The sequence below is a fragment of the Vanessa atalanta genome, chromosome 1, assembly GCF_905147765.1.
Source record: "Vanessa atalanta chromosome 1, ilVanAtal1.2, whole genome shotgun sequence".
In the NCBI taxonomy this organism is placed as follows: Eukaryota; Metazoa; Arthropoda; class Insecta; order Lepidoptera; family Nymphalidae; genus Vanessa; species Vanessa atalanta.
The window spans coordinates 14,013,416-14,039,074 of record NC_061871.1 but is presented as its reverse complement, the minus strand read 5'-3'; the positions used below and the strand labels follow the sequence as shown (position 1 = coordinate 14,039,074).

The 25,659-nt window shown below is 35.9% G+C and overlaps 3 protein-coding genes across 12 annotated transcripts in view; 1 reads left to right on the top strand and 2 right to left on the bottom strand.

The window, feature by feature from the left end:
* Positions 1–1,660: 1,660 nt before the first annotated feature.
* On the bottom strand, positions 1,661–4,783 carry LOC125076957 (vacuolar protein-sorting-associated protein 25-like). 3 transcript variants are annotated; one of them, XM_047688722.1, is made up of 3 exons: positions 4,544–4,783; positions 2,504–2,868; positions 1,661–1,881 (listed from the first exon to the last, which is right to left on the bottom strand). In XM_047688722.1, exons 1-3 carry the CDS (start codon positions 4,591–4,593, stop codon positions 1,769–1,771), a joined length of 528 nt encoding a protein of 175 aa, XP_047544678.1. In that variant the 5' UTR covers positions 4,594–4,783; the 3' UTR covers positions 1,661–1,768. The 3 variants fall into 3 exon arrangements, with proteins under 3 accessions (XP_047544678.1, XP_047544686.1, XP_047544670.1); XM_047688730.1 differs by lacking the exon at positions 4,544–4,783 and adding an exon at positions 3,289–3,449; XM_047688714.1 differs by lacking the exons at positions 1,661–1,881; positions 4,544–4,783 and adding an exon at positions 3,289–4,536 and having other exon boundaries at positions 2,730–2,868.
* Positions 4,784–4,947: 164 nt separating this feature from the next.
* Positions 4,948–8,582, top strand: LOC125067179 (NEDD8-conjugating enzyme UBE2F-like). The gene is made up of 3 exons (XM_047675611.1): positions 4,948–5,405; positions 5,494–5,655; positions 6,711–8,582. Exons 1-3 carry the CDS (start codon positions 5,133–5,135, stop codon positions 6,828–6,830), a joined length of 555 nt encoding a protein of 184 aa, XP_047531567.1. The 5' UTR covers positions 4,948–5,132; the 3' UTR covers positions 6,831–8,582.
* Positions 8,583–10,286: 1,704 nt separating this feature from the next.
* LOC125067115 (obscurin) overlaps positions 10,287–25,659 on the bottom strand; it is a 102,811-nt gene continuing 87,438 nt past the window's right edge. For 4 of the 8 annotated variants that reach the window (XM_047675506.1, XM_047675519.1, XM_047675511.1 and 1 more), the window contains 31 exons: positions 24,842–25,123; positions 24,338–24,571; positions 23,826–24,015; positions 23,371–23,549; positions 22,688–22,914; positions 22,419–22,594; positions 22,090–22,268; positions 21,662–21,787; positions 21,145–21,302; positions 20,815–20,936; positions 20,371–20,549; positions 20,033–20,229; positions 19,723–19,881; positions 19,358–19,602; positions 19,016–19,141; positions 18,695–18,870; positions 18,192–18,379; positions 17,343–17,839; positions 16,829–17,066; positions 16,467–16,624; positions 16,270–16,394; positions 15,756–15,936; positions 15,539–15,656; positions 14,923–15,398; positions 14,695–14,810; positions 14,349–14,460; positions 13,701–13,839; positions 12,040–13,462; positions 11,566–11,747; positions 11,224–11,373; positions 10,287–11,007 (listed from right to left, as the gene is read on the bottom strand). In XM_047675506.1, coding sequence (XP_047531462.1) covers positions 10,867–11,007; positions 11,224–11,373; positions 11,566–11,747; positions 12,040–13,462; positions 13,701–13,839; positions 14,349–14,460; positions 14,695–14,810; positions 14,923–15,398; positions 15,539–15,656; positions 15,756–15,936; positions 16,270–16,394; positions 16,467–16,624; positions 16,829–17,066; positions 17,343–17,839; positions 18,192–18,379; positions 18,695–18,870; positions 19,016–19,141; positions 19,358–19,602; positions 19,723–19,881; positions 20,033–20,229; positions 20,371–20,549; positions 20,815–20,936; positions 21,145–21,302; positions 21,662–21,787; positions 22,090–22,268; positions 22,419–22,594; positions 22,688–22,914; positions 23,371–23,549; positions 23,826–24,015; positions 24,338–24,571; positions 24,842–25,123 — 7,199 coding nt within the window. In that variant the 3' untranslated portion in view covers positions 10,287–10,866. The remainder of the gene's footprint in view (positions 11,008–11,223; positions 11,374–11,565; positions 11,748–12,039; positions 13,463–13,700; positions 13,840–14,348; positions 14,461–14,694; positions 14,811–14,922; positions 15,399–15,538; positions 15,657–15,755; positions 15,937–16,269; positions 16,395–16,466; positions 16,625–16,828; positions 17,067–17,342; positions 17,840–18,191; positions 18,380–18,694; positions 18,871–19,015; positions 19,142–19,357; positions 19,603–19,722; positions 19,882–20,032; positions 20,230–20,370; positions 20,550–20,814; positions 20,937–21,144; positions 21,303–21,661; positions 21,788–22,089; positions 22,269–22,418; positions 22,595–22,687; positions 22,915–23,370; positions 23,550–23,825; positions 24,016–24,337; positions 24,572–24,841; positions 25,124–25,659) is intronic. The other 4 variants (XM_047675545.1, XM_047675555.1, XM_047675536.1 and 1 more) reach the window with 1 other exon arrangement.

Below are 25,659 nucleotides of genomic sequence, written 5' to 3'. Positions count from 1 at the left end.
GAAAAAGTGTTTATGGTTTTTAAAGAAGTGTAAAAGACCGACATCTTAAATCATACCATCTAAATAGATTATAAGTTTTGTGCAAGCTTTGTCTATTTGCGAGGATACTTAGGTTGGAATTTTGTAGCTATGAAAAATTGAAAAAAAATATATAATTAACCTTGTTATTTTGTCAAGTGTCACATTGACACCCCGATATGGCATAATTATTACAACTTCAAGAAACAAAACGAAAATGAATTTACATATGAAAACATTTAAATTGGTACCAAAGCAACCATTTAAAATTGAGCTATTTTGCATCTACTTATCCCATCGTGACATCAATGCGACAAGGTATCTTATTAGAATAAAAACAAAAGGTAATATAAATTCGTCTTTTGCAATATCTGTAGAGCCAACAGATTAAATATAATTGTTGTGATTTATTTTTAAAGAATGAATTTGTTTGTATCGTGTAGTTTTGTTTTTAGAAATATGTATGTAAATAATATTAATTTAATTAAAATTTTGATTTACTAAAATTAGATACATCGTAGGAATCAGAACAGTTTTAGACTATATCCATTAATATACAAACTAAATCTTATTCTTTAGCTTCAAGATAACTTATATTTTATTAATAGTCTTTCATGTGTTAATTATGTACCTACTCAAATATATGCTTGTTGTAACTTTTGAATTAACTTTCTCAACATATGAAAACGAGTAACTATTCATTTAATTTGTTTACAAACATTGTAAAGTTTCTCGTATTTTCCGTACAGAGTGTAATATATATCTGTACATGTAGTTATAAATTATTAGTTTAAGGTCAATTTTGAAATTGTACAATTTTACACGTATTGACTTGATTGGAATTAAAAATTAAGTAATAACTTTTGTTTTACGATCCTTGTCCTTTAGTAAGGAATATTTAATTACGTTTAGTATTGTTGAGGACCTGTTAGCGCATCTGGAGGATAAGACCGATTCGTATCGAATTGTAAGTCGGGTCGGAAAACAGCATGACGCTCTGTTATGACATCACGCCACCACTTCAAGACTCACTTTTTCGTCTGAGTGGTGCGTATATCGGTAGTCCACTATCGATAGACTATCAAAAACCATTACTTTTAACCTAAACTATCGATAGTCCAAAACTATCGATACTATCGATATCAATCATCAAAAGTATCGCTGCTACCAATGGTATTGCTTAGTTAGAGCTAGCGATACTATCAATAGTATTGCCGTAATCAATAGCATTGCTCACGGAGAACTATCGATACTATCGATATCCTGAATAGTTCAACTATCGAAACTCAAACTATTGATAGTTCTGCAACGCTGATGCGTATACTATAATAATTACTATATAGTTAGGTACTTTCGTTGCCTGCAATGATAATAATAAAGAAAACATACCTATTTAATAAATAAAATTGTTTTTATTCATTTTAGCCCATATTAGTCTATTAGGTATTATTTATACTAACCATCAATTTCGATGTTTCACATCTCTTGGTCGTCCCGTGACGCCCATTTTTTTAATTTTAGATTTTATTCCAATTTAACCATGCAGTGTTAATTGATATGCAACGAATATAGATTTAGCGCTTTATTTTCAATTAATAGATTTTTGTACGGCGATAGGATTTGTACACAAAAAACAATTAAGTATTAAATATCAAGCAATATATTCCAACATTACAAAATAGTTATAACTTAACAAAATGCATTCAACATTTAATATATAAATGTTCTATGGACTCAACAATCTCACAGTTCAGAAAAACTTGACTCCTTGACTCTCATCGAATTCCATAAGTTCACACTTGCCCTTCACTTCAAGTGTTTTTAATGCTTTTACTAAAATATTCATATCCAGTCCATGAAATTCTGAAAAATAAATATTAAAGACCTATAAGCTACTGACAGTAAAAGACCCAAGGCTGCTCATTATAGGATAATGGGTACACTCCATTGGCATAATCAAAGCATATGAGCATGAGACATTAATTAACAAAATGATGCAAGAAAGCTCAGTGACTGAAAAAAACTGAGTTAATTACTGGTACTGGGTAATCTCAGCTTCTCACATGAATTGCTTATAAGTTTTGTCCTACACATCAGTATAAAAAAAAACTTATTAGCAACAAAACCCATGAACCCTATTGGTGGGTTAATGTAATATTTAATGAACTTATTAAATATTGATGACAAAATAAAATGTTGAAAACATTGTCAGTGTGTTGGAAAAAATTCACATTTAATTCAAATCTATATTCATTTATAAAGTTGTGGAGGTATCTTTTGTTTGAATGAGCTACTTGCTCGATTTGCTTTAGAAAACTTATTGAGATGACATAATTAACATCACACTTTCACACTACGAGCCATAGAGGAGGAGCAGTCATGTATAATATGTGAAAACTGTAAGAAGTAGTTAATATCAAATAAAAACATGAACCGACCAAGATATCTCTAACCCAGACAGCAGAAACTCATAAATAATGCATACCTTCACCAAAAGTGTTGTCACCTTCCCGCAACTCAAATAGAGTACACACAGAATTATTTAAGCCATTACAGCTCGCCCAGCTATATATCATATTACCCCATTCATCTAAAGAATGCCAGTACACTTCCCAGACATTTTTACTTTTATCTACAGGTGCAGCTTTGCCAGCTTTAGCCATGTCTTCTAAAATAGTCAATAGAGACTCGGAGGATAGTTTTCTATTAATGGAGGCATTGTTAAATAAGGGGCTGTTCTGTGTCTCTCTTATGTCCACGGTTGATTGCTTTGTGACTTTTAAATATTCTGATATCAATTGCTGCCAAGCTTCCAACTGTTTGGATCTTGTTTCTGAATGTGGTTGAATTCTGGAACAATGTAAAGAAGAAAATTTACTTATACATACTACAGTGGTAACAAAAAGGAAATTCTTTGGTTGAGTTATTGTTCTATTTATATTAGTTGTTATGGTTAAAGTTGTTTTACTGATCAGTTTCAAAGGCCATATAAATAAATAAATAGTTATTATTATGAATTTAAGGGAAATAATCTTTCAAACAATTTACTATTCATCACTATTTTTATACAATTCATCTTTAGAAACATAAGGCTAAGTCAAAATTGAGCAAAAGTTGTCAAACAAATATACATAGTTTTTTGTAAGCAAATTGTTTATTTAATAATTACAATAAATAAAAATGTAGCAAAGAGGTTCAAAGATCATGCTCAATATTGATTTTATTTTTATTTTTTACTCTTAGTTACTCTTTGGTTAAAAAAATACTTACACACTACTTTTTTTCATACAATTCTATTAGCTTTTGTTCAGTAGTTTTTCTTTTGGCCAGTGATTTTATTGACTTTGGTTCCAAATCAGTTACAGACATTTTATATGATAATCTTTTGTCTTTAATTGTTATAGATGGGTATAATTCATGAGTTTCAGGCGACAAACATATCATAATAGAGCAATCTTTTGCTACTGCAGATATCATGGCTAAGTAAAGTGGATCGATTGTTTCAAAGAACTTTTTCCGATCATCCATATTTATTAAGTTAATGTTCAGCTCTTTCATATCTTTCAATAGGTTCACAACATATTGAAAATCATCATTTTTTGTTACCGAATCTAAATTTATGTTTTCAGACAATTTTTGCAAAGTTAGTAGTTGATTTAGGAAGCAGTTAGCAGGGAGCTGGTGTCCATCATTATAACAATTTTCAGTATTCGTGTTTATGTCAATTTCCTCACTTGATTCTTTAATTACTATATCGGAAATTCCATCACCTAGCAATATTTCTATTATTAAATCCAAAAATACATTCAAGGAATTATAAGGAGTTATATTTCTGATTAAAAAATCAAAATTATTCACATTTGATGTTTCATTATAAATAATATTCCCATCTTTGAATAGTTTGAAGTTATTTTGTGGATTTTTAATCAAGTTCAATAAAGCTTTCCTCATTCTCTTTCTTTCTCCAGAAAATAGATCTAAGGGGCAATAACCACTTATGTTTATAACTTCATTTTCTTGTAATTTTAAAACTTGCTTTAAACAATAGTAACATTTTGAGTATTTACTAAAATTACTTGCCATAAAACCTTCTTTTGGCTTAATTTCTAAGCAATAGTTTTCACAGTTATATGATATTATTGTCAAATTAGGCGCTTTAATGGCAAATTGACTAAAATTCGATTTTACACGTCTATGTTTCGGTCGAACATTGATGAGGTTTTCGGATAGTCTCAATATATCTTCTGAAGTCATTTTAATTATTTCTTCTTTATACTGATAGTAACCAAATAATAAAGGTATCATAACAAAGTTTACGAAACTTACAGAATTGCGGATAATTTCCATGTCTTTCACCATCTTCCCATCTTCCTTAATAAGTCTTATGACATAGTCTGTATTTAAAATGCATATAACGACGTGGACATTTCCCTCGTTTAAATATTTCACCGCATTACCAAATACACTCATTGTGAAATCAAATGATATTTCTTAAGATAAATTTACAAGAAATGAGTTTACTTACGTAAAGAAAGGCGGAAAGTTATACTGCCAGGGCCACGATATTTCTGCCATTACTTGTAAAACTTACTAACGTTTACGTTATGATATTTAAAAACAATATAAGTATTTTGTTCCACCGAATTAAATGACTGTTTAAGTGTTTTTCATGCCTTCTTTATAATTAATGTTACAAATACATACAAATTTCAAGAAAATGATTCGCTTGACAAATTAACCAAAATCAATTTACGTCATGTCAAATTGTAAACAAACAAATATATAAAGCTAACTTTAAATATCTACCTACTTATTTAACAATATATGTTTATTAATTTAAAAAGCGTATTGTTTATTTTGAATATTTAGCTTAAAACCATATATGCCTATTTATGAACATTGAAAGTAAAACTGATGTATTTTAACACCATTATTTTATTTTGAATCTGTCCGACTGATTGCAGAGCAGGGCGATTTGTTTTGACAGCTAAAAAATTTTTGGTAAAACTTTAGCTGCTTGCTGCAATAATTCTGAAAACTAGTCAGTTTAGTGTTATTTATGTTTTAAAGTCACGAACCATTTATTATTTTTAAGAATATTTAGTTAGAATACAATGATAACGCTTAATAGAAAGTTAAAAAAAGAACATACGGAGACGACCAATGGGGTTAAAATTGAACCTATAAAAAGAATATCGGTTAGAGACAAGTTATTGGTGAAAGAAGTACAAGAAATGAACGAAAATCTTCCTGCAACGTGTTCTGTAAATTTTGAGGATCCTAATGTTTTAAACGAATTTATTTTAACTGTAGCCCCTGATGAGGGATATTGGTCTGGAGGAAAATTTAAATTTAGTGTATTTGTTACAGAAGATTATAATATGGCTGTAAGTTTTACAATTTAACAAAAATATTTACAATTTGACAAAAACTTATATACGTAAGTAATCATATAATCTTCTATGTATATTTCAGCCACCAAGAGTGAAATGTTTGACTAGACTGTGGCATCCCAATATTAATTTGGATGGAGAAATATGTTTATCATTGCTTCGTCAAACCTCTATAGATGAACATGGTTGGGCACCAACGAGACGGCTCAAGGATGTTGTTTGGGGCCTCAATTCATTATTTACTGTAAGTATATTACTAAGTAAATACTTATTATGTTGTTGACTATTTAATCTATCAGCTAGCCAGTTCAGTAAGATTATATTGTGTGTAAAATAGAGACATGAAGAATTTTTACCAATGTCATTGACTTTATAATTTGTTTTTGATATGTCTTATCTATCATATTAAACATTAATAAACTGACAGTAAATACTTAGTATAGGTACTAGATGATCAATATCACCTATACTAAGTTTTTTTTATTATTGAATTACTATACAAGGTCAATACCTTGTATAGTAATTTAATAAAAAGCTCAATGAAAGTCATGCTTTAATATTAAGGTAGATTCTTAGAAGCCCAAAGACATAGTCTATTATTATAGAGGATAAATAATTGGTTGAGAGCTTGAATGACCTTTGATATTCATTATGAATTTGCCTAAAGATAATATTTTGAATGTCAACAAATCTGTTATTGGAAGTTTGGGTGTAAAATTAAATTGGAATAATGTGGATTATAATTAGAGAGAAATTGATCAAGAACTGTTAGTAGTACACAATATATCTGAGCTATAAGCAAATCACATGGAATACATAAAGGTTTGTTTATCTTCATTTCTTCTCCCACTGGAATAGTGAATTAGATGATTGTTATAAAGACTTAAAATTAAAATGACATTTAAAAAAAAGAAGAGGACAGTGACCTCTTATCAAATATCTTCAAGTGACTATTTCTTTGTTTTTATTCAGTAAAATATTTACATATCAAATAAATTAATATTTTTTATATAAAAGAAACAATTAATAGTTACAATTAGTGCAATCTCAGTAAGCTTGGCATTAACCTGTGTTACAGAAGTCAGTTATGTTAATTTTACTGAAAAAAATGCATACTCAAACTATATTAACTATATGACGGTATAAGCATGAATATTCAAATTAGATATATTGCTAAAAAGATATTTTACATATTCAAACTTTGCTTCTTGAACAGTCAATATGCAATGATGTGTAACATAATTGTATAAAATTATATTTCCTAAGATGCTGTTGTAATGATATATATTTTTATTCCAGGACTTATTAAATTTTGAAGATCCATTAAACATAGAAGCGGCAGAAATGTACAAAGTGAATAAAGTCGAGTTTCAATCGAAAGTCGTAGAGTATATTGCAGTTTCGAAAGGCAAGAGATGAGAAATGTTCTCCCCCGTCAATGTTAATAACAATCTTTAGCTATTATAGAGGACTCACAACATCCACAGATTTTAACGTATATCGTTAGACATAGTGTAATTAATACTCCAAAACAGTGATAACTTTAAACTATGTAAAATTATAAATAATAACTATTGACCTGTACATAATATTTGTTGGTGTTCTTTGTATTTCCATCGAGAACTGACTAGGTAATAAAGTAAGTTATAAATCTAAATGTTTGATGTAATATTTCACTCGTACAAGAGCATAGCAATGATATTATGCAACAGAGATAGATTAAATCTGAAGCAATTCGCTCAATCAATTATAATATTGTAGATAGGAAAAACTTCCATTAACATTGCTGTTTTGCAAGTTAATTTGTCTGTTTTTTTTCAATTTGCACCTGGTATGTGTTTAAATCAACATAATTAATTGTTGTAATTATTTATGGTGATGATGATATTATAATTATTTATAAAGATCTGTATTGGAGTATAAAGGTTAATGCTTAGTTACGCTATTAGAATGCTGTTTGGAACAAACCTGCAAGTATTTTTGTTTTAATTTATTTTGTCTGATGAAAATTGCTAAATTTTATATTTTAAAACAAAATATGCACATATAAACCATTGAACTAAGTAACAATATCTGCATAATGACAGTAACAATTAAATATATACCATGAAAATCTACAGAGTATTTAGAAAATTAATCTGCTTAACTCGGCTTAGTCTAAACATTTTTAAACTTTCATGGTGTCATTTGAACAGAGCCATGTGCACTCTTAAATGCCGTCTATATGTTTAGGCTTAAAACATTGTTTGATTAAGAGGTTGTGACATGGCGGAAAGTTTTTTCACTGTCTGTCATTTTTGTCCCCCTTGGGTATCCTTTTTAATATTCCACAACATCTGGTGGCTAAAATAGAATGTAAAGTACATCTTCTCTTATAGTTACTTAATTAATTAAAAACAATTGTGCAGCTGTAAAGAGTAAACAATAAGAGTTTTTCATTAGTTTTTTCCCACATTATTACACAGCAGGCCGGTTTTGTAAGCCCATTCTAATAGCGCTAAGGTTATGTTATTTTCGTAAAATTGTAACTTTTGACGGTCCGCAAATGATTTATTATTTATTTACCAATAATGTATTTCGAAATACATTACTAAGGAAAGCTTATATTATTTCTAGAATTTCTTTCGGCCACCATAGAGTGTGAGTAATACCGAGTTTGTAAAATATAATATCTAATAATTTATGCTATCATAATAATATTTTGGTTCAATGTTGTCGAAATAAATAATATTTATTAGATCCGCTCAAATTCCAGAGCATTTATGATGTTCCTGTTTTAGTGTAAAAAAGGCGATAAAGGGGACATGAGTGGGCTGACTAGTTTCTCTCCTTTGCCTGTACATACTATAATTTTATGAATCTGAATATTTTTTAATTGTTTCCACTTACAAATTCTTCGGAAACTATATTTCATTTATTTATTTAATTATTGTATCAAAGAAAGCGAATGAACTGATATGAAACCTTGTGTATATTTTAAATTAATTTGTCTTTTCAAAACAATTTGATAAATTGATGAAATCATAATGTACAGGATGTATTTATAATATAAAATGTATTTAAATAATATTCATATAAAGCGTCATTTTGTATGATTGTTAATATAATGAGAAAACAAAGCAATAAACAGATCTATATTATGGTAATTAAGCCGCTGAAGTAAAGTTCTTTGATATCAATAATGTAGTTTTAATTTCTGCATATAAATTTGTCCTAAGTAAATTGACTTAAAGGCTGATGGCCTGTTTATCAATTTCATCGTAGTAATCTTTGCGCAGATTTTACTGACGCTACAAAAAACAACATGTCAAATTTCTTATTAAAGATGAAATTTTACACTAGCTTGTTTATTGTCAAAAATATATCGGTGCGAATGTAAATGCCTTGGAACTGAGAAGTAACTCTTGCCGGTTCTTTTCAAATAGATTTTAGTACGACGGGTCTCCCATTAGTTCAAAAAAATTTGGATATCAATCTAAAGATAATCAATTGGAATACATATTCATGAAAGATCGGTTCCACCTAATTTGTGGAGCCTAAAAGGCTTTTAATTTTAATTAAACTTTTAGTGTAATTTTAAAAATGCGGTTAAATTATTTTCTATCATTTATATCTAGTTAATGTTGTCTTAGATTTTCGCGATTATTACACATTGAAATAAAACTAGTTTTTAACGGATTTAATCGCGTATATTAATTATTTTTAACATCCCGACGTTTCGAGCACTTTGCAGTGTTCGTGGTCACGGGCAGACACCATGTTCGTGACCACGAACACTGCAAAGTTTTATATCTAGTTAAGTTTAAAGATCTCTTTCAAATGTTTTATCATCATCATCATGCTCATCATCGTCATCGTCATCATCATCATCATCATTGTCATCGCCATCATCATCGTCATCATCATCATCATTGTCGTCGCCATCATCATCGTCATCATCATCATTGTCATTACATCATCGTCATCGTCATAATCATCATCATCATCGTCATCATTATCATTATCATCGTCATCGTCATCATAATCATAATCGTCATCGTCATCGTCATCATCATCATCATCAGCATCATCGTCATCATCGTCATAATCATCATCATCGTCATCCTCCTGCCCTTATCCCAATTTTAATGTGATAAGGGCAGGATGTTTTGTCTTCTTCACACAATACACTTCAATTCACAATTTCTCACAATCCATCCATCGTTTCTTTGGTCGTCCCCTATCTCTATATCCATCCACCTCCATGTTTAAGACCCTCCTCACAAAACGATCCTCATTCCTCCGCATAACATGCCCATACCATGTCAGCCGACTTCCACATAGCTTATCGGTTACCGGTGCCACATTAATTTTCTATATTATAAGTAGGTCTTGAATAAATTACATAATATGTTTAATTTGTAATCCTTTAAATATTATAAACTAAATAATAGTCTCGTTAATGGCACGCTAAGCTTAAACGGCTGAAAATAATGAGAAATTAAAGTTTGCCTGGGTTCATTTGGATACCCCGCAATCCTGTATCTACAGGCAGAAGGAGCAATGTACAATCTTAGCTTCCAAGGTTGGTGACCCAACGATATTACTTACAGCGCCAATGTCTATATGCAGTGTTGTCTGCTTACCATGAAGTGGCCTTCGCCCGTCCGCCTACCTATAACTTAAAAACTGAAGAAATACTGATTAGTAAGAATCCAGTGCTACATAAAACCGTGGTGCCGCTGGTCTTTGAACTCTTGATTAATATGACGTTGCAGTTCCATCGCACAACAAGACATGAGAAAATAGCGTCTGACTTGCTTGCACTTATTGGCTAATTTTCCAGACCAGTTGTATCAGAAATTGGTTACAATTTCGACTTAATTCGAGACAGTTAAATAATACTGCACTTTGAGAAAATTTATTTTATTCACCTCAATAATACTGAAGCAAAATCAATCGTTATAAATAAATAAGTAATAAAAGTTTTTAAAAATACCCTTAACAATAACAAGATTCGAAATATATTACCTATTAATTGACTAGAACAATTTAGTGTGACGGCGGCTAAACGGCGATTGATAGATTAAAGTATTTTTTAAAAGCAGTCATAGTATTTTAAATATTTGAATGTGGTGTAAATTATTATTATTGTAGATAGGAAATATGATCTTAAATTTGTCAGTTTTTATTAAGTTTAGTCATTTGCTATATTAGTTAACAAAATGAATCATCTATTTACAACGAAGAAATAATTTTATATAATTTATGAAAATTTTAATAGAATTTTATGCTTATGCCTAAAAAAATATATAATTAAATATAGTTATAAAAAAACAAGTTTGTATTTTACATCTAAACAACGATAATATTTAAATGATAGTTAACCCGGGAACTATTTAACAGATTATTCGATAAGTAATTTAACCGTATATTAATTAATTGGTCCTAAGCCCCGCATGAGGATGATCAGTGGTCAGCGGCTGGAGGAGGTGGTGAGCAACTCGTCGGTTATGCTGTTGGACCTGGTGAGGATGCGCGGTGACCCGAATGAGGCTAGCGTATCTGCTTGTGACGCTTCTCGGGATTTGCGTTCGTGGTATTCGTCAGAGAATTCCTGAAAAAATTACATTTACAATTTCGTGAAAAGTTTCGAATTTCGAGCACAAGATACACTAAAATGTCCTGAGAAAAAAATCAAAATCAAAAACAACTTTTTTTTTTCAGGAAATTATTTCTGTATAATTTCAAATTAAATTATTTATCATTAAAAATCACAATAATTTAACACATAGTTCGAGTTATGTTAGTCTAAATATAGCTAAAGAGAAACCTTTAGTCTGTTGGAGAGGAAGACGGCTCTCTCTCGCTTGCGTTGCGTAAAGTCTGAATGTGCGAGCCAGCGGTGTTCATGACACTCCTCCGCCGTCGGCCGCTTCAGTGGGACCTTCTTGAACACCAACATCAGGAAGCGCGTCGCCTCCTAGAGACACATTCGTACAGTTACATTTAGACTAACCCACTCCAAGTACCAAAATTGTTTGTTTTTTAAATAACTTTGTGTTCACGAAAATTAAAAGAAATACTTATAGGCAACACAGTTACCAAGTACTTTATAGATAGACACCATCTCGAAAGTTAACGTTTTTTAAATTAACTTCCAATTTCTACGAACCTGCGTAATCTCTTTATATAGGTGTTCGAAGCGATACCGAACGAAAGAGATGTTTTGCTTGGTCTCCGCGTCGTCGGTTCCGCGGAAGGGAGACACTCCGGACAACAGGATGTAGGCCAGCACGCCCAGTGACCAGATGTCGGTTTGCGGGTACGCCGCCTCGTCGTTTATAATCTCCGGCGCTGAATAGGAATGAATCTATCTTAGTTAATCTTTATCGAATGTAAAAATGTAAAAAAAATGTCGTTTTTTTTAAGGAATAGTAGCTATGCGAAATTATATGAAATTACAAATATTCCTATTTATCCCATTCAAATTTAAATTTAAGGCTTGTGTTAGGAGTGGGGACGACAGTAGCTGAAGAGGTCAGGTTCGATTCCGCGACTTTTTGCTTCGCTACTGCACTAAGCGGCCCTTAAGCCATTGCGCTATTGAGCTTCAAATTTATTTTAATATATATGTTTTTTTTTTTACCTTTGTATTCCAGTTCACCGACTTGTGGTACACTGGTTCCTAGCTTGGTGACTCTGTGAGCTGAACCGAAATCTATCAGTTTAACTTGGATGGACCGGACCGAAGCCATTACCACGTTATCGGGCTGCAAATCCAGATGGCAATAACCTCGCCAGTGGAGGTACTGCAGACCATCCAGCGCTTGTGTTATTATCGTAGCTACCATCTGCTCAGAGTAGTCGTGGCGGCTCGAGAGGTAAGTTAAAACATCTGCGCCCTGCAGTTTTTCTAGAATCAGGGCCGCAACAGGAGAGCCAGGTATCTGGTAAGCTCCTAATAAATTCGATATTCTTTCGTGCCTTAGCTTTCTTAGGCAACTGAACTCCCTCTGCACTTGAATCTCTGTCTCCGGTCTGACCTCCAGGATCTTCGCCACAACCACGCTGTCGGTCGTCTTATCAACGCCTTTCACGACAATCGAGAACTTTCCTCGCCAAAGTTCTGATATAAAACTGTAACGTTCTGAAAAGTTCTGTGTCGCGTCCCAGTCGATTGGGTTATCTTCCGTCGCATAATCTAATTTCGGTCTGTCTTCGTGTAATACGATCTCCTGTCCTGACTCTGTTATTTGCTGTAGATGCCGCATCGCTTTCGTGACTTCTATTTTCGGAGCTCCGGCCTCCTTCGTCTTGATTAGACTAGTTGGTATTCCTTTGTCGCTCCATCCAATTCTGTTGCGAGAAGACAATCTGAACTGGTAACTTGTATCTGGCTCGAGGTCTCTAACGACAAAGAACTCATGGTCGATGTTTTCGGCCACTGTATTCCATTCTACACTGTCACCTTTCTTGTACTGGAGGCTGTAGCAAACTACGGGCGAGTTGCCATCATATTTTGGTTGCTTCCAACGCAGGAGTACTTCCTTATCTGATACTTCTGTAGCTGTTGGACTGTCTGGTGCATCTGGATTGGTGGCCTCTACGATTCTTGTTCGTGCGACCGTTTGTCCGACCTTATTCCTAGCTACGACCTTATAGAAGCCTATATCATGGTGCATAGCGGGGTCGAACCTGAGGGTAGATCTTCCTTCCTCATCTTCGATAATCTTGATGCGCTGCCCTTCAGCTATGACCATGTCGTTTTTGAACCATTGGATGACTGGTTTGGGATCGCCAACAGCGTAGCAAGAGAGTTGCGTCTGTTCGCCCTCCTGCACCGGGAGCACTTGGGGCTTCTCTCTAAAGAATGGCAGTTGGCCATCCTTCTTGGATTCCATGAATGCCTGCGCCTCTGCGTAGCTGTCGAGTCTAGTACCGAGTTCGTGTCGGAGTCGTCTGATAGTGTAGCTCTCGGAGCCGTAGTTGTTGATCCTCTCGCGTCTTTCATCGTCGATTTCCTCGTCCATAATATCGGTGAAACGTCTTCGTTCGCGGATAATCGGAGTCTGAAAATATAATATACATAAGTGAAATAAATGTGAATTATAAATGAAAAACAACTGAGCTAATGTATTTTTGTTCGATATTAAATGTTTCCTTTCATTGGTTATCTGTATATAATGAGTATGTAATGTGTTTTACACGAATTTAAATATTTGTTAGATAAAGTAGAAAACGACACATCATTCAAATTTTACTGATAGCTTTTAGAAAATTGATTTTTGACTTTGATTTAAATCTTACTCGAGGGTCGTATGCGTCTTGTATGCTGAGGCTGTATCCTGGTGAGCGATGGCAGGCCACTTTCATGTACTCGCGAAGCCGAACCGGGAACTGAGTGTCTCTCAGTTGCAACAGATATGTGTCTGGGCCGTTTTGGTAACTGAAAATCAATGAATATAATTGACTTTTCATATAAAATCTATTTTAAATGGATTTTATATTGTAAATGTTTACTACTTAAAAATTCAGTATAATAAGTCGTGTCAAAACAATAAGGTGCTTAAGACGAATAGTAACTACTTTAAGTTAAAGGCAAAATAAGGACAAAGGGATTAATCTGTATTAGGGATTTATCTGTACTGACCCCGTGGTTAACAGGCAAGCATCAATGATTTTTCACGTGCTTAATTTATACTTAAATGTCATGTGTCAAATCCAATGAAATTCTTGGTTCAAGAAGCTCCAAACTTTCTCCTCATAGGGAGGGAAGGCCTTAGCCCAGCAGTGGGTTATTTACAGACTGTTCCTTTCTTTTTAAATTATTTTATAATAAAAGAATAAAATTACACCTCCATGATCCATAATTTTTTTAATAGTGTGATAAGGTAATTACCAGCAAAAAATGTAATAAAAAAGATACTATAAATATTTGTAACTAGCAATACTTACTGGCTCTCCGACTTAGCAGATACCTCCCAGTCGGGATGCTCCCATTGCTTGAATTTGATATCCCAATCTCCAGGTTTCCTCTCGTGGGATGCGCGGTCACGGTCTGGGGTTCCTGGTAAATTAAAATATTTTATTTTTATATTAAAAATGTGACGTACGAAAATAATTTAAATGTATGCAATACATTTTTAAAAATTCGATTTAAAAAATCTGGTTTAAGTAGTTTTATATTTAATTTTATCATTCTACAAAAAATATTGTTTTTTATTTGTCCGATTGTTTCTTGTTGTTTTGTCCACTCATTTTGCTAATACTATGATTACGACACCAATATTATGTTACATACCTTCGGGAGTGTAAATTTCACCAGGTGGGTAGACCATTTTGGAGGGATGATCAAAGGCACCACTCAACGGACGGCGACGGAACCACGTGCGGCACTGCGCATTACTCGTCCAGTCTCTGTAGGCAGGGTATTGTAATAGTAGAGTAATTAACTCAGTCACTATTGACAGTTATTAATGGTAAAATTAAGATAAGAATTTCAGACAAAAGGATAGTGAAAAGGACCAACCTGTAGAGGTTATAGTAGTTCCTGAGCCTGTCCGTAGTGATGATGTACTCGTCCTCGTAGATCTTGTCTGCCCGCAGCAGCCAGGGGTGCGCCAACGCCGCATCGACGTCGAGTCGGTCGTGCCAGCGCACCTGCAGCAGGCGCGAGATGAAGTCCCGGCTCTCAGCGCTGAAGCGAGACCACCAGTCTTCGTCGTGCCACGACCACGAGCCTGCGCGCACGTTGGTCAGCGTCTCGCGGTCATTTGCACCGCGGAAGGGCGAGTGTCCGCTGAGCAGGATGTAGGTGATGATGCCCACACTCCACATGTCGGACGCGAAGGACACACCCTCGCCGTTAGCGACTTCGGGCGACACGAATTCGGGCATGCCATAGTCCAGGGACGCGTACTTGTTCATCTGTATGCGGCGGGACAGGCCGAAGTCGCAAATCTTCAGGAGATCGCTACCTGCGTGTGAGAGAAGCAGCTCGCCGATCTGTAGATATATTTAAATGTTAAGACTTACCACACACTTTTTTTAAAATAATAATAATAAACTTATTTTACAAAAATTACATCCCTGTATTTTATTTAGAAGTGTTATTGTATTGCTTGAGAAATCTTCGTTCTACTCACAGTAAGACCGAGATGGGCGACACTGTTGTCGTGCATGTGCTTGAGTCCTCTCAGGAGCTGTCGCACGTAGCCCGCTACCTCACGTTCCGTGTATCCTTGACTCCGAAGCAAGCGGTCTCTGCGCGACGACAAGTTTACAAAATTAATATAGTACTGTCAAAAATAAATTAAGTACTAACAGTGATCACGCGGCGAGTGTGGCGATGTCGGCACTCACCGGACGAGCTCCCCGCCCGCCGCCAGCTCCGACACGAGCGCCAGCGTGTGGTCGTGCTCGTAGGCGTCGTACAGCCGCACGAGGTGTCGGTCGTTCAGTATGTTCATTATGTCCAGCTCGTTCTTCATGAACGGTTTCAGATCCGAGTGACCGTGCATTATTTTAGCGGCGTAGTTGCGACCTGTCGATTTATAAGAATGAGGGTATGAGGTAATTTATTTAATTAAAAAAAGTTATTATTGTGAAGTAATTGTATCGTTAATGCAGGTTCTTTGAAAATATTTACTTTAATAGCTTGGCTCTACTAATTGTAATCAGTTTGATGATCCAATAATAGATAACAAAAATAAATAATATATGAAAAAAAAAAACATTTTTTTAATAGAAGTAATTTGTATTCTTACTGTCTCTTATGTATAGAATTATTCATATCATCGGGTTTTTTAATGGACTACAATTTCTATTTTTCTTAAAGTAGATGTCTTATATCCTGTTAGAGGTGATGCTAGCTTACCGCTTGTGCGCTCCGCGGCGTGGTAGACGACGCCCTGCACTCCCCGGCCGAGCTCGTCGCCCAGGTCGTAGTAGTCGCCGAAGGGTTTAGAGCTCGCCTTAATGCGGGGTGGATATTCTCGAGTCCTATAATCGTTGTTCATATAATTAAATGTGATCGGAAATTGAGTTTGAGTTTACTTATATTTTGAGACTTACCTGGCGGAGTATTCGTGCTCGCTCTCCTCAACGTACAGCATCGCAGAGGCGCTGACTGCGCCCGCCACATTACGTGCAGACACGGAGTACAGTCCCTCGTCCTTCAGCATCACGTCGCTGATAGTCAGCACCACCGTGTCCGGTTCGATGAAGTGCATCTGAAACGAAATATCAGAGTAAAATAAGTTAATTTTATAAGTCATTCGTGATAAATATTACAAATAAATATGAAGTCATATTCATCGAGTGTATTGCAAATTTGCAAAGAATAAATCGCCAACGAATGCGATTAAGCTAAAAATTATATATTATGTAAGAAAGCGTTTTGAAAGCATTAGGACTAGCAAATTTTTTAAACTCACCTTGATTCTAGAGCTCTGCGCCAGCGGCTGCCAGTCCTTGTACCACTTGATGTCGGGGAAGGGAACGCCGGCCACGCGCGCCTCGATGCGCGCCAGGCGCCGCTGCAGCACCACGCACTCCTCGGGACGCTTCAGGAACGTGGGATACTCCGCCAGCTGCAGACGCACTCGCTGGCGCGCCTGTCCGTGCTCATTGCTGGCCACTGCTTCATACCAGCCCACGTCACGCTCCAGCATCCTAGGTTCATAATTATCATTAGTTTTTACATTCTTAAAATATCACTACGTTTTGTCGTTAATCCAAAAACACGAATTAACTTTTAATATAAAAAAAATTAGCTAATTCGTTGTCTCAAAATAGAAAATCTAGATAATCTCAATCCTAGAAAACAAAACGTAGATCCATAGTATTATGAACTAAAATAAGAGTATTTTGTTAAAATTTTACAAAAAACGTTTAGACGTCTGACGTTACCGTAGCTAAATTAATAAAAGTCCTTTACGTCATACTCACTTATTGATAAACAGTGTAGCCTGGCCGTTTCTTGTGTAACTCCAATCGTATCGACCGCCAATCTCAATCGGTTCGTCATTAAAGTAGTACGTCATCTTAGGTTTCGGGTAGCCGTAGACGAACCAGAATAAGTTGACATTGTGTCCCTTCACGCCGTACTGCGAGTCGTATTCTTGACGAAGGAACTTAGGGGCCTGAGCGTAGCCGTCGTGAGGAGGTCGCTCGATGTCAAAGTCCCGGGGGAAGTAGGGCGATGTCTCAGGCCTGAAGTCGATGCCGGGTTCGAGGTAGGGCACGAATTTCGGTGGGTCAGGCTCGAGTTTGGCGCGATGGGTGTTGGCGTAGGGCGAGGGGTCGCTAACACCATACTTGTTTTCGACACGCACGCGGAACTTGTAATCGCGGAAGGGCTCCAAGTTGCGTATGTCACACACGCACGACCGCAGCCCCGTGCGCGCTGTGAACCAGTCGCCGTCCGGGACTTCGCACATCTCGACCTGGATGTGCCACAACATGTTCAATAATTGGATTCTATAATTCACACACGTTCTTAGAATTTATTACAATAAAGCAAGCGTAATATAAAAAAAAAAGTTAGACGTAAATATAATAAGAATTAGAAAATAAACCGTCAATAGTGACACGGTCGCCTAGCGATGTAAGAAGTCGCAGGTTCTATCCTATTCGCGTGTCCACTCCTAGCGCAAGCTTTAAGATTTGGAGACCCCTCCAGAAATAGGAATATTAGTAATCCTCACCATGAAACATTGCTACTATTCTATTAAAAAACTAAACTTATTGTTTACAATATGATATTCTTTTATAGATTAAAAATCAATATAAACTGACTTGGTAGGTAACGGGGAATCTCGGCTGATGCGGAATAGATGGCTTCCAGGACAAAGTAAGATGACGGTCAGCCATACGTGAGATGATCGGCTTATCTGTGAGTGGCATTGGCACGCCAGTTTTCTTCATTTTATCAAAATCACTGTATTGTTCTGACATAGGCTTCTTTCCACTTTGAGGTTCCAAAGCTGTGAAAATACAATTCCAATAGAATCCAGCATATTTTTATACTGGTTTAAAATAATATTTCTCCATTTAACCAAAAAAACAGTCAAGGTATATTTACACAGTAATCTTCCGAGATGTTGGTAATTTAAGAAAATGAATGATTCATAATTTCATATTACTAACTTATAGGACTTGATACATTTTTTAACATTTTAATTTCTAGACAATATTTATTTGCTAACAAATATAAAAAAAAAGGATTTGGGTTCATTGAAAGTATGAACTAAAATGAAATGATAATTTTTCACTAGCTATTATGTGTGACCCCAACTCACTGTCGTATATAAGCTGCGCGGTACACGACTCCTCTCCGTGTGGGTTGTAGATCCTACAGCGGTAAGTGGCTACGTCTTCGGGCCCCACGCCGCCGATGGTCAGCCGCAGAAGGCCAGTGGTCTCCTGCTCTATACGTATGCGTTCGCTGGGGAACAGCTTGTCGTCGTTGCGGAACCTTAATAAAATTTTACTATTATAGTTGCAGAAGAACGTGTAATAAATTTACGTAAATTAAATTATTATTACCATAATATTATTATTATTAATTGTGATATTATTTAACGTGTTCTAAACCATCTGTTTAGAACAAAATCGCTTACCACTCAACTTCCGGTTCGGGGGTTCCCGTGGCGCAGGCCGTGAATTTGGCACTGAGACCGCGGATCACTTCCGCATCGCCAATTTTCTTCAAAAACGTCGGCGGCTCCACCTTCTGTTTACGTCCGCTACAAAATTGATTATAAATATTATTTTTGTGACACAAACGATTTTTATTTTAATATATTCTAATATGAAATGTCCATTGTTTTCCTTTGATTTAGTATTTTAGTTTATTCCTTTCATTTAGTAACTTGTAACATCTAAGTTATTCGATTTTTTCCTTTTTGAAATGAGATTACTTTAGCTCCTCTTACCATCTTATTTTTGAACCCTTTACTTACATCTTATCCACAACTTCCAGCACCGCTTCACAGCTGTCCTCTCCTTCCTTGTTCTTCGCTACACACTTGTACTGTCCCGCGTCGTCCTGCGTGATGTCCCGCACGTACAGGCAGCACGCGTCGCCGTCACGCTTGATAGAGTACTTGTCGGAGGCCTTGAGGAGAGTGCCATTCTTGTACCACGTGATGTCGGGTGCTGGGAGTCCAATGACACGCGCTGGGAACTTGGCGTCGAATGTTGGAAGCTGATCGAGGAAATATTATTAAGTAGTTAGTACGAAAAATAGTATGAAATATATTTCTACGCACATTGGTATATTGGTAATTAAATACATTCAATAAATACGCTTTGGATATTATCTCACTTGTTGCAAGTCTGTAAACTTCTGAGTGAAGCGCGGCGGTTGGAACACCTTGCGAACGTTGATCTTGCCTTCGGTTGTGTCTTCTCCCAAAGGATTAACTAATTTCACGGAGTATACACCAGCATCTGGTAGTTCCAGAGAATTGATTTCCATGCCAACCTAGAAATCAATGTTAAAATATAGTTAGAATTAAAATCGGTTAGCATTGGAGGCCTTTTTAGTTTATAACTAATGATTCACTCATTGTATACTTTAAAATCTCGCATAAAATACGCGTCAAGTGTAGAATCAACGATAGCATATGACCCACCTTCTTTCCATCACAAGTGAGAAAGATCCTTTCATTAGGCTTAAGCGGCTGTCCATCCTTGGTCCAAGTGACTTGGGGCACTGGATTCCCAGTGAACGGTGCGCTGATATTCAACGGCTTGCCCTCCTCACCAGTCACCTCACGTAGACCATGGATAAACTGTGGACGCTCTTGCGGTACAGATGCATCCTCGCGACCTGTTGAATATGAATGATATAGTATATAATGGATCCTGAAAAATTCTGATCGAACGTATGTACCTATTAAATATATTTTTATCAAATGTCGTATAAATTATCTTTTGACAAGAATTACGATAAAATAGCGTCTGTACTGACCGGCTACACTGAGTTCGGCCTCGCAGCCGCTCTGGCCCTTCTCGTTGATAGCGATCACGCCGTAGCGGCCCGCGTCGGGCGCGCTGGCCTCGCTCAGCAGCAGCGCGTGCGAGCCGTCCGGCTGACTTATCACGCGCACGCGCTGCCCGTCCGGGACCACCTCCTTGCCGTTGTGTGTCCTGAGGGCAAAGACATTTATGCATACATGTAGCACGAGATTTTATTACGGATATAATATTCGATCATCATGTTATGTAAGTGTGTATCGATTCATTAAAAAATAATTAATATTTTAAGATTATGTTTAATCGTTGTTCCCATTCAATTAATTATTTACACAAAACTACGCTTAGGTTGTTTCACTAATATATAGGATTTCACAATATCGTTCAATAAGTCACGAATGGTCTTATATCCATCAAAAGGGACATCAAAAAACATTACCATTTGATAGTGGGCGGTGGATGTCCGATCACTTTGACTTCAAGCTTTACAGGAAAACCTTCTATGACTTTAGCAGGTTGCAGCTCTGCAATGAATGCTGGCTTACGTTCCTTTTGACCCACCTAGAATATACAAAACATTACAATGTATTATAATAATAGAAGCAGGAAACTTGTTCAAAATTCCATTAGAATAAATCTGAGGTATCTTTCAAACATAGTCATAATTGATAAAAAATATGGCGTAAAATATTACAAGATCATATTATGTGTTGTTCATTAAATGAAACAAAAATTTGGTTGACATAATATTTAAGAACGGTAGAGTCACCTCGACTTTAGCCTTGGAAGCGACCTCGCCCAGTCTGTTAGTGACGACGAGTGAGTATACACCGGCATCTTCGGGACGGCAGCTGTCGATGCTGAGTCCCACCACGCCACCTGGCTGATTGATGAAGTTGACCGCCTGGCTCGGCCGAACAGGGACACCTTGGAAGTTAACGAATCCAATGTAAGTATCTATGTAAAGGTAATAAGTATCTTAAAAATTTACGAGATCTGATTTGTTTTAGTACACAAATAGGCACAAAGAAAACAAGAGAACAAGTTTTTTGTGAGATAGAGTTAGATGACACTGAGACACATAAACTATCTGAAGTTACATTAGCAACGTGGTGTCCGTCTATGCATTTGTTCTCTAATTATGAAGCAGAAATTCTATGGCTCGTTTGACAACACCATAAGTTAGGCAGGTTTTTTTAATTTATTAATATATATTGCACGACTATATATTTTGCATTTTGAATGGTGTATTTAAACCGTTTTTTCAACTAGCAAAGAGTACTTACCATCCTTAAACCACTTGACCTCAGGTGCGGGGAATGCCATGACTTTGGCCTCAAGCTGCACGGGTTGACCTACGACCACTTTAACATCCTCCAACTCTTGACTGAATGAAGGTTTACGAGGTGTTGCTGGAAAACAAAACCGTATTTATAGGCGAGGCAATACTTTTGTATACATAATGAGAATTATATCTAGGTTCTTAAATTTTGTTTTATTTGACTAAATGTATTAGTAGAAATGGATTCCAAGTCTTTAGGAACAGAATTTTAAATGAGTTTTAACTAACTTGGGCTCAAATATTGCACACTTTACTGTGCTGTTGACAAACACAGATGGAATCTTGTTTTTAAAACTTTTCTCGATTTATTTAACTTATTTTTCTCAATTCGATAGTTTCTCGTCCCAAGTGTTGTAGGATTCATCAACTCACGGTTAACGGCTACAGCGCAAATGGCCATATGCTCTCCACTAGGGTTGTTGATGACCAGCTTGTAGGCGCCGCAGTCCGCAGGGGTAACGTGTTCGATGGTTAACTTGACCGTGCCATCGGGCAGTACTGTTTGCTTCACATGTGAATCGTCCGGCGAAAGCTCTACGCCATCTTTTAACCTATAGACCATGTAGATATTTCATATAAGGTTTTTTTAAATTTTCAGCAAATGTCAACTATATCAACAAAGTATTGTGTTTAAATATACATAACTAGTGTATAAGTCGTATCTTTTTTAATAAACCTTTAAGTGTATGATAAAAACGTACCATTTCGCAGTAGGTATGGGACTACCATCGACCTTGGCCTTTAGTTCCAAAGGCTCCCCTTCGTCCACATCCTTCTGCCGGTCCAGCTTGTGCGAGAAGCCCGGTGGGATCTGAGCGAGGGAGATCATCGCCTCACACTCCGCCTCGCCAGATACACTCATTGCACGGACAGTGTACTGTTAAAAAAAGTTTATTGCCAATTTTATGAACAAATATTGATTAATTATTTATTATTGTTATGAAATTTCAATTTAAAAAACAATATTAACCTTGCCAGCATCACTAGCTCCAAAGTGCTTTATTTCCAGTTCGCTGTCCACCTGTCCGCCCACCTCAGTAGTGATGGTGTGTCGGTCGTCGTTGACCACCTCCTTGCCATTGAGGAACCACTTCACCTGGGGTTTGGGTACGCCATCGCATCGCACTCTGAGTGTACAGTCATCGTAATCCTTCACGATCTGCTTCTGGATTGGACGCACGAATGCTGGCTTGTCAGCTGTAATAAAAGTCAAAATATATTTAATAAAAGTAGACCGTTACAAGTAGTTTTAAACATCATGTCTTAACAATATTACATCTATACTAATGTGAAAGTAACTGTCTGTTTGTTTGTTTGTTTGTTTGTTACACTTTAACCAAACCACCGAACCGATTTTGATGAAATTTTAGGCATTTTTTTATGTCGTCAGGTGTAACTCGACCAACTCTAGAATGCAAGCGTAGCCGCGGGCGACAACTAATACCAATGTTCGGAATGCAGATTATATCCAGAGAATCAGCTATTGATTCGATGAAAGTAATTAAACTTCAAACAATATTGTACAGAATAAAAGCGCCTTTTACATTATGGTTATTAATAGTAGGTATATGCCCTATGAAACTTATATTTGCTAAATTATTGCGTCGGAAACTTTGTCTTTGTCAAAATGCAATGATAATGATTATTACTAACTGTGCACATTAAGTTTAGCCTGCTGGGTGGTTTCTCCGATTTCGTTAGTGGCAGTGACGGTGTATTGACCGGCGTCCTCCAGTCCAACGTTCTTTATCACCAGCTTGAAAGTTTCTGCTTCACGGTCTTCAATGATTTCGTGGCGTGTTGAAGGCTGAATAACATAGCCATCTTTACTCCTAAAAAAGCAAGACAGACACATCTATTTAATACTTTTAATTAAATACATACATACTAGACATTTTTACAAACTTCTTTTACTAAAAAAGTTATCTTTCTTGTCTTCTTTCTCTCAGAGCTCTCAAATGATTAATTAATTAGCTAATTTGTCACACAAAATTAAGAAATCTTTTTAACAATTATAAATAATATACGTCGATCACGGAACTCTTTGTAAACTGTTAAAAATAGAACTAGAAACTATACCCTGAAGTGTCATACATCAAATGACTCACCACTTGACCTCAGCGACGGGATTCGCCCGAATTTTGGTGATAAAAGTAATTTCCTCGAAGGGCACAATGGTGATATCCTTCAGAGGTTCAACTTCAGGTCGTAAAAGAATATCCAGGCGTGCGGAACTCTCGCTTAGGCCGTACTTATTTTTAGCTTGCACGGTGTATATACCCGTATCTGTGTGGCGGCCTGGAAGCATGAAATATTATATTTAAAATATATCGGGATAAAATTATTATATAATGTAGTACTCTTATTATTATTATTATATTAGACCAATGTTAATTGGGGTGAGTTTTATAATGTGAGATTAATTACCATTTACGGTGAACATAAAGAAAATATAAGTATTTTAAGGCTTTAATCCTTTCACCATGAAAGGTATACTATCGAATGGTTTCCAGCCATAAAAACTCATTTTGAGCACTCGAGTACTATCGATACGTATGCTATCAGATTAAGAACGCTATTAGATGTAAATTTATTTTCATCCATTGGCTAAAAAACTTACCGGTAGGTATGTGCAGTGTGAAGGTGCACTCCTTTATGCCATGGTCGAGCTCCTTACTTTCTTCATTGACAACGAGGGTCGCATCCGGAGTCAGTTCCTTGCCGTTAAGTAGCCAGGCCACGTGCGGTAGTGGATCCGCCGTGCACACTGCCTTCAGCGTGACGGGTTCTCGCTGCATCACGTGTTGTGCCTCCAAGGGAGCGGTGAATATGGGCTTGCGTAGGTCCGCCACGGCTAAGAGAGTTACGTCGGTTTTAAAGTCTTAGTGTTTATAATTATCACTGGATGACGTTAACATAAGAATACTTAATACGTTTTAGGAAACAATTATATTTTACAGTTTTCATTTTAATTCCTAAAGCCATGATGTACTTCAGAAATTAATATTTTTGTTTAACCATACATTATTTCATTATTTCAAGTTTATTACTAATTTGAACTTATCACCACGACAATCATCATCATCACCAGATAATATTTATTTTAAACTATTTGAATACTCACGCGAAACTGATAGCTCAGCCTGTAGTGTCTGCTTGCCAAGATCATTAATAACTTCGCACTGCCAATTGCCTGCATCTTTCAAATCCACAGTGTCGATCTCCAGTTTATAGAGATCACCAATATTTGTAATGTGGACTCTACCATTAGGTTTTACTTCCTGACCATCGTGAAGCCAGCGGATAGTTGGCTTCGGGGTACCAGAGGCTTCGACCGTGTACACCATGGGCAGAGATTCGTAAGTGTGTCCATCCTTCATGCTGCTCTCTTTGAGTTTGGGGGGTGCTGTAAGATAATATGTTCAGTAAGATTGCTAGAATTAATGGTACATCTGTTTTTGATTGTTATGAACTTTTATATTATGTGTGCAATACAGCGGAATTAAGGATTTTTTAAGTGGTACTTATAAGTTAGTCTGTAAATGGAAGATTGGAATGGAAATATTTGAAATCTAAATCTTTGGGAGGGAGGTTGAATTATATTCATTATGTGGGCGTAAAAATAATATAAAAGTAATTCAATCATAATATATAAGAAAATAACGCTAATTTACATAATATTGAAGCCTTAAGAATAACTCAAAATATATACAATTTTTAATAATATTTTCGGCGGTATATATACAGCAGTTATCGCAGCTTAATTTAAGCGGCTTTAACTCACCTGTGAGTAAATTGTTTTGTTTTATTTGAATCGTGTGATGTATTGTGTGATTACGTACCATTTTTGTTGCCAGGGCATAATAATTTATACACTAAGACTCACAAAAGCGTAAATGCCATGCACGCAAACTATCTTTTATAATATAGTATGTACCTTAA